This window comes from Trachymyrmex cornetzi, unplaced genomic scaffold (assembly GCF_001594075.2).
Source record: "Trachymyrmex cornetzi isolate Tcor2-1 unplaced genomic scaffold, Tcor1.1 scaffold681, whole genome shotgun sequence".
Lineage (NCBI taxonomy): Eukaryota > Metazoa > Arthropoda > Insecta > Hymenoptera > Formicidae > Trachymyrmex > Trachymyrmex cornetzi.
In genome coordinates this window covers 25,943-36,146 of record NW_017300005.1, presented here as the reverse complement: position 1 = coordinate 36,146, position 10,204 = coordinate 25,943, and the positions used below count along the sequence as shown (strand labels likewise).

The 10,204-nt window shown below is 30.8% G+C and overlaps 2 protein-coding genes across 2 annotated transcripts; one reads left to right on the top strand and one right to left on the bottom strand.

The window, feature by feature from the left end:
* Positions 1–826: 826 nt before the first annotated feature.
* Mrgn1 (Mahogunin ring finger 1) lies at positions 827–6,636 on the top strand. The gene is made up of 9 exons (XM_018517390.1): positions 827–1,198; positions 1,316–1,434; positions 1,767–2,032; positions 2,419–2,560; positions 3,673–3,876; positions 4,595–4,837; positions 5,461–5,621; positions 5,728–5,992; positions 6,248–6,636. Exons 1-9 carry the CDS (start codon positions 1,111–1,113, stop codon positions 6,416–6,418), a joined length of 1,659 nt encoding a protein of 552 aa, XP_018372892.1. The 5' UTR covers positions 827–1,110; the 3' UTR covers positions 6,419–6,636.
* A 1,418-nt stretch (positions 6,637–8,054) lies between these two features.
* RpL10 (ribosomal protein L10) lies at positions 8,055–9,885 on the bottom strand. The gene is made up of 4 exons (XM_018517391.1): positions 9,824–9,885; positions 9,642–9,670; positions 8,994–9,299; positions 8,055–8,440 (listed from the first exon to the last, which is right to left on the bottom strand). The coding sequence occupies exons 2-4, from the start codon at positions 9,662–9,664 to the stop codon at positions 8,110–8,112; spliced, it is 660 nt and encodes a 219-aa protein (XP_018372893.1). The 5' UTR covers positions 9,665–9,670; positions 9,824–9,885; the 3' UTR covers positions 8,055–8,109.
* Between the last annotated feature and the right edge of the window lie 319 nt (positions 9,886–10,204).

Sequence of the window (10,204 nt, the reverse complement as noted above, 5' to 3'; positions counted from 1 at the left end):
AATGAAATTTTTAAATTAAAAGTCGGTTTGAGGTTAGAATAATAGTCCGTTTTCCGAAAAAGTCACTCCATGGGAAACCCGGTCATCAAAAAGTCGAAACATAAAAAATACATAAAAAGATTGATCATAGTAATTAAAAATTTAAATAATTTTTAATAAAATTGATTTTTGAAATAAAATTTATCTTTTTTCTATTATAAATTAAGTGATAGGAACATGATAATATTTTAATTTTTCTTGAAACTATTTAAATAAAATGTTGTTTTATTTTATATATATTAATTCATTCTTTATTCAAAAAATTTGAACAAAAAGAAAAAGAAATTCGCTCGCTGTTACAATTAATAAGACTTACAAAAATTATAGGATTGAAATTAACTTGGAATTAAATTATTTCCAACAATAATCATATATATAATGGAAATAATAAATACTTATATATTAATCAATATTTACCGAAAAATTATTTATTAATAATTATTTTATTAACAATTATTAATTTTTAACCGTAACGAACTATAACGAACACAACGCGTATATCACTGCACGTGCTAACTTGCCAAGACACTGCCCTGTCTTCCGATTCGGGGTGATCCCGATTGACCACGGTTCGATTGGACACCACCAATCACAGCGACCGGTGCTTAGGAACTTTGTAGTCTCAAGCGCTGTGAGTGGCTCGTGTCCAATTGAGCCGTGTCCAACTGGGTGCCACCCGCACCCTTAGTGTACACTTTTTGAACTAGTGCAACCAGTGCAGGAACAGAAAATAAACCTTAGCTGGAGACACTGGTAGTGTCTCGGCGCTAAGTCAAGCGCAGCGACACTGCCGTGGATACTATACGCGAATATTTGCTACCGCAATCTCACTACTGTCCTTTTTGTTTTTTATCAATAACAACAAATCGAAAGTCGAATTAATTCTACTCATACATGTACATACGCAAATTGTGACGACTCTGTGGCAAACTCTAGACAACTTCCGAGTTTTCAATTACAGAATTTTCACGAATATATGCACACGCGCTTCTACTTTTTGCTACGAACGAGAAACGAATACTACATCTGCCATTTGACCGCGTGTTGTATATGCTGTGATTGTTAAACAAAATGGGATCGTTGACCAGTAGACAGAACGCAGGCGTCGAGGAGGTTGATATTACCTCGAACCACGCATATAAATATCCTCCAAGATCTGGTACTTGATTTACTTCAAATTGTAAAACCTCATTCGTTGCAGTCACAAAATATGCATAACCTCCATTTTGTCACACACACACACACTTCATTAATTACACGAATTATTCTCCAACAGGATCCTATTTTGGCAGTCACTTTATAATGGGTGGCGAACGATTTGATACACCTCAGCCTGAAGCCTATCTCTTCGGAGAGAATGCAGATCTAAATTTCTTAGGCAGCCGACCAACTCCTGTACGAACATAACAGTACAATATAAAGTTTTTTTCTATATATTAGCAAAATGTTTGTTTATAAAAAATCTATTTAAATATGAGTGTGTATTGGGTGTTTATTGGATGTATCTTGGCAGATATATCTTTTATTTATTTTCTGTTAATTATATTTCATTCTCATAGCGTTTTCGGCCCGGCCAGGTTTGCACCAACCTGGGTTAGATTAATGGCCTTTCGTGCTCTCCTATTGGTAGAGCGGGTGACGTCAACTAATAGAAAAGATTAATCCAACCCAGGTTGGTGCAAACCTGATCGGGCCGAAAACGCTATCAGTTTTCATATCTCTTGCAGTTTCCTTATCCTCCACCACAAGCCAATGATCCTACAAAGACTTTAAAGAGCTTAGTTAACATACGCAAGGAATCTCTAAGGTTGGTTCGCAATATGGATCAGACATCGACGTCCTCGCATTACCACAGTGTCAAACATTATGGAGATAGTGACATTGATAAGAAACCTAATCGTTTTAATATTGAATTTATGTTTGACTGTGATGTAAGATGTGCAATAACAATTTATTATTTTTGTACAGAAGAGATTTCAACAAAGGGAGTTGCGTATGTATATTGTATGTTAAATTTATTCTACAATTAAATATACTAATAACAATGAGTGCTCATTCAACTATTGAGTACGCTGAATGTATCTATGGGCAATATTCAGCAGAGAAAACTGATCAGTGAATATTCAGTGATTCTTTACTATAATTGGTTTCTAGATTTAATGAAGAACTAAAGACAAGAACCAATCAGATTAAACAATCACTGAGCACTCACTGATCAGTTTCCTCTACTGAATGCAGCCATTGGGTACATTTGGTTCGTATAAGCATTCAGTAAGTGGTCTGTAGTATTGAATGCACTCATTAAGCGCTCTGTTTTGTCTGTTAAATGTACTCATTGCTGTACAGAAAAACAACGATGATTATTTTTATCAAATTTAGATACATACCACGGGATCCATCTATGAATTCCGAAACATATCATTATAAAAAAGGAGCAAACCAATTATTCTCACAAACATCACACATATTCGATCCAACGTTGTATACTGAAGAAGATCTGATGTACAATGCTGATAGAGAAGTATTTGAATCATATATATATATATGCACAGGGTGTTCTCAAAAGGTAGTACCAAATTTTAGGGGTATGTAGAGCAGATTAAACTGAGTCGAAAAGTCCTTTACTATTTTGCAATTTTTGCAATAGTTAACAAGATATTACTAAAAATGGCCAAATATTGGTCTTGAATAAATTTTTACTCAAATGTTATCAACTTTACAGAATAACTGCAACAGACAAAAATCATTTATTTTCTTCTCATAAAGTCCTAAGAATTTTTTCAGAATTTTTTAATATCGTATTTTCTCATGTTGGTAAAAATAAGAAAATGCAGTACTAAAAAGTTGATAAAAAATTCTGAAAAAATTCTCAGAATTTTATGAGAAGAAAATTAATGATTTTTATCTCTTGCAGTTTTTTTTGTAAAGTTGATAGTATTTGAGTAAAAAATTATTCAAAACCAATATTTGACAATTTTTAGTAATTAATATCTTGTTAATTATTGCGAAAATTGCAAAATGGTACAGGACATTTCGACTCAGTTTAGTCCGCTCTACATACCCCTAAAATTTGGTATCACCTTTTGGAAACATCCTGTACAATAATTATATATATAGATACATATATTGTACTTCCGTAAGAAAATTATACAAATCAAAAATATAAAATTGTTCAGGAGACAGAAAAGAAAAAAAAATAGTGAAAAAATAGTGATACATGTTTATCTGAAATCAAATAGAAAAAAATAGAAAAAAGTGAAAATAAGAAAAATGATAAATCAAAATAGAGATAATTTTTTAAGGGTCTAACATAACACCATAACAAAATTAATATTTACATTATTTTTAGACTTGAAACTTGAAATAAGTAATTTTTTATTAGTTTTACTTATATTTAGTTAACTTATGTTTAATATTGCCATAAATAATTAATTTTAAATGAATATTTTAAACTCCTTAAAATCTTGATTTGTATCATTTTTACTAATTGAAAAAACCGATGTATTTAGAACATATTCCTCATATAATACGAAATTTGAAAAATTTTAACTTGTGTTACTTTTCTTTTGTAAAATGATATTATTTTTAAGGTTGATATTTTTAAGTAAAAGATCTTTTTTTTATAATTTATAGATTATCCCGATAGCTATACATTGTGTAGCAGAGGAAGGATCGGACGATCTGAAGCAATCTCATACAACCATAGCCGTGGTTGAAAAACATTCCGATGGAACATACGTATTGAAAGCGCTTAAACAAAAGCTTTACGTAGATGGTCTTTGCTATTTGGTACAGGAGATATATGGAATTGAAAATAAAAATACTGAAAACTCAAAAGTACGAAAATCTACGATAATATTTGAAGGAATTGATCATTTTAAATAATTTAATCATATTCATTTTTATTTAAGATATTGTAACTGTAATTGAAGATTAAGGATAATTTTTTATATAGTGAAGACAAGAATTTGCTGGCAATTTAACGAATTGTTATAATTATGATTTTTTCATTTATTAAATATTGTATAGTTGTACTTGTATTTATGATTTACTTTTGTAATATTAAAAATGACCCGATCGGAGTCGAAACGTTTGTTAACTTTATGATTTTAATTTAATTTAATTTGTTTGTTTAAATTAATTAATGTATATACAAATGTGAATTAATGTAGAAAAAAATGTGAACTTTTCTTTCATTCTTAAAAAATTTGAAAGTATTGTAACTTGAAATATAACATATTAATAATTAATCTCGATACATATGCAATATTCTCAATGTTCCTAAATGAATATTTAGCGTAAATTTAATCATGCTAATATTTAAAGAATATCATTTCTTATTTTCGCATGCCTATGAAGTAAGAGAGAATAAATAGTATTTTTTATATTATTTGTTTCTTTTTATCTCACATAAAAATGTTTTACGATTTAAATATTTATTCCATTATTTCAATTTGATCTTGTTTGCAAACAAATTTAAGATACTTTGATCGTAAATTTCACATAAAGTCAAGAATTAAAAAATTCAGAAATTGATCCTTCTTTTTTTTTACAGCAACAAGGTAGTGATGAGGATACCGAAGACAACGGTTCTGAATGTGTTATTTGCATGAGCGAGGTACGCGACACGTTAATTTTACCATGCAGACACTTGTGTCTGTGCAACTCCTGCGCTGATTCATTAAGATATCAAGCGAACAACTGTCCGATATGTCGCGCACCATTCAGGGCACTCTTACAAATTAAAGCTCTTCAAAAGGCGACCGGCACAATTATATCCAATCCACCATTACCAGAGGTGAGATAACTAGATAGCTTTTACATATTTTATTATTTTTTTATAACGAGGGTGGTTCAAATATGAATTTTTTGTGTGAATATAAATCAATGTTGATAGACGTATTTATTCTGATTGAAAGGTGGAGTTGTCCACTCACGACCTATATAATTTTGGCCCCGCAGTAATTGTTTCTGTAGTTGTTTTTACTATGTCCGAATAAATAGTAGCGAATGCCGTTGAACAACATGTTTAAATTCATGCGTTGATCCAGTTTTTTGCGAATAAAAATGTTGAAGCCATCGTAGTTTTGTACAAACTGCGTAATGTTTGGAAAAGAGATGCTATCAAAGGTACAATGTGCAATAATACTTGGTACTATTTGTTCAAATATTACAACAACTGTGGAACAATTACCGTGAGGCAACTATTTAGGGTGTAAGTAGACGCTTCCATTTATCATTCACAATCAATGTAAATATATCTACTAACATTAGTACCTCTTTTGTAGTCATACAAAAAAGTCGTTCATACTTGAACTACGTATCTTTGAAAATATTTTGTAAGTTTCTAAGGTAACTCAATCCCTTGTCTTTGTTATTGTCACTAAGCCTATCTGATATACCTTGAAATTATTATTCCAGGGAAGCTGCGAGAATATCCCATCGGGTTACGAAGCGGTATCTCTGATAGAAGCTTTAAATGGACCTTATACTCTACGAACTGCCATCATTGCGCCAGAATCACCGGATACTCCCGACACAGATACAGCAAGTGCCATTCAAGCCGCGGAAACTCTAAATCGGTTTGTATCGATACCATTATGTTTATAATAATTACAAAACGTTAACAATGAAATGTTCAAGTAATCATTATTACGTAAACTATATGAAAAACGTGCACATTTGTAGTTCTGCTGAACGTACCCCAGTCTTGAAACATATATCCGCCAAAGAAACTGATATGTCGGCCAGATCTAGTACTGCTTGTCCAACTCCCGAATTCCGTATGTCCGTATTGTTAGCTAGAGACGAGCACTCGGGTTCTCAAAAGGAGCTGCATAACAGATCTCCAGCTATGCGAACCAAATCGATACATTCACGTGATAAATCTGGTTTAAGAACGCGCGATACACTGAGATTGGTTAACGAGAAACAACCAACTTCCTTATATGAGGTATGCTACTTTTATACATTAAAAAATGTAACAACTGATATCAATAATTTAGACTGGACAAGTTTACTCATTGGTGACCCTACACGGTCAATAATACTGCCAGTATTATTGACCATGTAGAATCAATAAGAAATCTTTTTTTTTCATAATAGTGATTTCAAAAATTTGATTTAATTCGGCTCAACGCAACTAATTTTTATTTGTATAGAATAACATAAAGATTGCTTTATTAGAGATATAAATTTATGAACACAGGGACAAGGACAAGATGAAGACAGTGAAGCGGAGAAATTATCACCATTGTTAGATGCAGCGACAAATACTGAAGCTTTAGATGTACATTCCCATAGAATATGCGATATTGATGACGAGATTCAAAATACAGGAAACGTAAATGACGCAGATATTACTTGTCACTCACACTAGAAAGTGATCGAAAATTTATTTTTACATGATATTCTTATTTTGTCAAATATTTACAAAATGTTTTATTTCATGTAAATTTTAAGTACAGACCGTTTATTTATTCAAAGGCTTTGAACTAGAATCTAAATATCTCGCAATTTCTGAAATGTAATGCATTAAAATTGTGCATTGATTAACCCAGCATGAATGCTTTCCATTTAAGTAACTTTTAACGAGGGGAGAAAATGAGAGAATAGAGAACCAAAAAAGGAAAATATAAGTTAGCTCAAAATACCATAGGTGCAATACGATAAATGGAAAGCCATTAGGTAATTTATGAATATGAATGTAGAGGTATAAGTTGGTTTATATAATTATAATTATATTGTAGATATTTCTGTAAACACACAAGCGTAAAATTACTCAGAATATATATTATTTATTTTTGTAAGAAATATTTATATATTTTTGTTATATAATTATATAATATAGATTATATAATATATATATAATTTATATATATATATATAGATACATATACAGGGTGTATACTAAGTATGCTAAAAAATTTTAAGGAGTGATTCCTCAAGGTACACTGCTTTAGGTTGCGTTCCTAAATTTGTTTCTGCCAACTCGAATATTATTTTATCCTTGTTCATTGAATAAGGATAAAAGATACTCGGAATTGACAGTCAAGTTTTGGACGCACTCCAGTATATTTAAACCATTCTAATTATTTTGGAAATTTAAACATACAAAATTTTATCAAAATAATTGGAATGGTTTTCGAAATTTGCAGAAAAAATGAAATTTTTCCTTCAACACTTTGATACCCTGCATCTTTGAAACTAAGCTGTTTCGAACGTATCGTCATATGAAATTTTCATCTAGAATTTGTGAGAAATGTCACAAATCACCTCTGAAAATCTTTTATGCACTTACAATTAGTATATACTTTGCATATGTACCGATATATATACATATATAAATAATTTAACAAATAGGATTTGACTTAGGTTTAGGTTTATTTTTTTCTTCTATACTTTAATCTTTTATATATATATATATATATATAAAATAGAAATGTTTCATTCTACAAATTGAGTGTAGTATAAGGTACGAAAAATTGTTTCTTATAAATCCTTATACTGTAATTATAATTGTTTGAACTCGAGTAAAATGTATATATATATATGTACACAATTTATCAAATTATTAAGACTGGGATAATGCCTTGTAAAAAAGAAACATATAATGTCTCATTTCTTAAATAATAAAAAACCATCAAATTTATTACGTACAAATCGACATTAGATAATAAAAGTGCTCTCATTCGACATTTATTGATTTTTATTTTATGAGATTCAATTAGATATATAAATTCGATGTTGGGTAGTAAATCTGAAAACATGTAAATTTCAGATCGATTGTCAAACTTATTCATTCAAATTTACCATTCTTTAAAATATCTTTTTGTAATGAGTATTTCTAATTTTTATCTGTTTTTTCGAATCATATTCAATATAAAATTATGTTAATTAAAATTTTTTCTTAATGTAGTAGGAACCGCTATTAGCCCAACTTTCATAGAAATAGGAAATAATTCTGGATATTACATTTTAGATTATTCTAGGATCCTTAGTAAATATATACTCGCTTTTTTCTGATTATATATTTTATTCAATTCAATATCCAAAATGTTCCATGTTTATTCAAGCCGCAGCAAGTACTTTCCTGAACTTTTTCCATTCTTCGAGCGGTCCATGCTCCGGTAGATACTTGACATTGCAACCGTCCGGGGCAAGGCGGCCTGCCACTTTCAGCTCTTCGTATTCGGTACGATCATATTTCGTAAAACCCCATTTCTTCGACACGTAAATCTTTTGGCGACCAGGGAACTTAAACTTGGCACGTCGCAGAGCCTCAATGACTGCCGCCTTGTGACGATCAGAAGAACGCACACTCATAATGGGCTGACCAATATGTACTCTAGCTACAGTACCTTGAGGCTTACCAAAGGCACCTCTCATTCCAGTTTGAAGCCTGCAAAACAATTTGAATTACAGAAATTTCAGAGATAATTACATGTTAGATCATAGGATAGAAATCAAAATTACATTATGAACTGGTACTTTGACTTTTTTGTAACCATTCAGGGATTGTTTTATTCCTACACATTATATAATTTTCTTCATGGAAACCGAGAACTATCATAGAAATGACGATATACTCAAAGAAAAATTAATACATTGAAATATAGAATAAGATTCTTATTTATATTGTTATGAAACCATATATATATATATATATATGCCTCAAACATTTAAAAATTAATTCAAAGTTGTATTCATCCAATTTCTTTAAATAAATTAAAACATAAAAAATTAACGATTTTATAATAATGTAATTAAGAATATTATTAACATTATTTTAATGTATCAATTTTTCCTTGAATGTAGCATAATTATATTAATTTTCAGTTTTTATTTTAAAAAATACATAAGAAAAAAAAAACGATTTCCGGAACGTAAAAAAAGTTGTACTCTCCTTTCAAAACATACATATTTCTAAGTAAAAATTCTATTATCTTACATACCTATCAGCTCCAGCACATGATAACATTTTATTGATACGGATGACATGGAACGGATGGAGTCTCATACGAATATGAAATTGATCTTTTCCAGCATTCTTTACCATGTATTTGTTAGCACAAATACGTCCAGCTTCTAAGGCTTCGGAACTGAGTTGTTCATATTCATCTGATACTAAGTGCACACACAATGGAAAGTCCTCAACAGATGCTTTTTTCTTTCCAAGATCAAAAATGCGGATCTTTGGATCCGGCACACCACGACAAAATCTGGATTTTGGGTATGGCTTATTTTTACAATACCGATAACTAAAAAGAAAATATTCTCAAATGTAACAACACTCTTTATCATACATTTTGATATTCTTTAACATTAAATTTCAATATTGAGAATTTGTATTAATAAAATTGTAACATTAAATTAGAATTACAATGCATTTTTATTGTCACTGTGTAACGCAATTGCAAATTTTTATTTAAAATGTGAATAACTGTCCAAAAATATGTAACTTTATGATACAGGGAACATAACATTCGTGAGTGTCCTTTGTATCAAAATACCATAATGTCGAAAAAATTGTTGCAAAATTTATTGACAAGATATATATTTAAAATTGATGGATCCAATGAATTAAAAATTCCATTACGTACCACCTTGCTGGTCGGCGGCCCATTTTAACCTGCAAATTAAATTAAATTTGTATAAAGAAACGCTAGAAATAAATAAACCAACGTGTCGAAAATAGTTTAAAAGAATTCAGCATGCATGGAAACACTTAATATATATTACGATGTCGAAAGAGAACAACGGATTAACAAATGTGACATCTCACCAACTCAAGTAAAGCCAACCATACGAGAAAAGGAAAATGAACGAAAGGAAGAAGTAATAAAGGTATCTTTACATAGCAGCATCAAGGTGCATTTTCACGAGTTGCTCAAACTAAAGCTAGCGGCACACGATGCTATTTTTCCTGCTGGATTGCTAGCTGGATTTGCGTGCTTGCTGCCGTGTTGGCAACAGTGCTGACTATGCTATTGGCTGTGTTGCTAGTTTGGCTTCAGACGATGCGAGTTTTAGTACTGGCTGAGCAATTGGAATTTATTACAAGTGCATAAAAATTCCTAACCTGAGCCCTGAGGAGTCATGAACTTTACCGATAAATATTTTGGCTCGCGGGAAAGAGCAACGCTTTTTCTGCCAGATTCTTTCG

Excerpts from the sequence above, each read along its gene's own strand:
- Mrgn1 (XM_018517390.1), top strand. The coding sequence starts at position 1,111 with ATGGGATCGTTGACCAGTAGACAGAACGCAGGCGTCGAGGAGGTTGAT. Across the intron at positions 2,033-2,418 it reads ATTTCAACAAAGGGAGTTGC|ATACATACCACGGGATCCAT; the intron begins GTATGTATATTG and ends TATCAAATTTAG. Across the intron at positions 5,622-5,727 it reads GCCGCGGAAACTCTAAATCG|TTCTGCTGAACGTACCCCAG; the intron begins GTTTGTATCGAT and ends GCACATTTGTAG.
- RpL10 (XM_018517391.1), bottom strand. The coding sequence starts at position 9,664 with ATGGGCCGCCGACCAGCAAGGTG. Across the intron at positions 9,300-9,641 it reads GGCCGCCGACCAGCAAGGTG|TTATCGGTATTGTAAAAATA; the intron begins GTACGTAATGGA and ends TTTTCTTTTTAG. Across the intron at positions 8,441-8,993 it reads TCATGTGCTGGAGCTGATAG|GCTTCAAACTGGAATGAGAG; the intron begins GTATGTAAGATA and ends ATTGTTTTGCAG.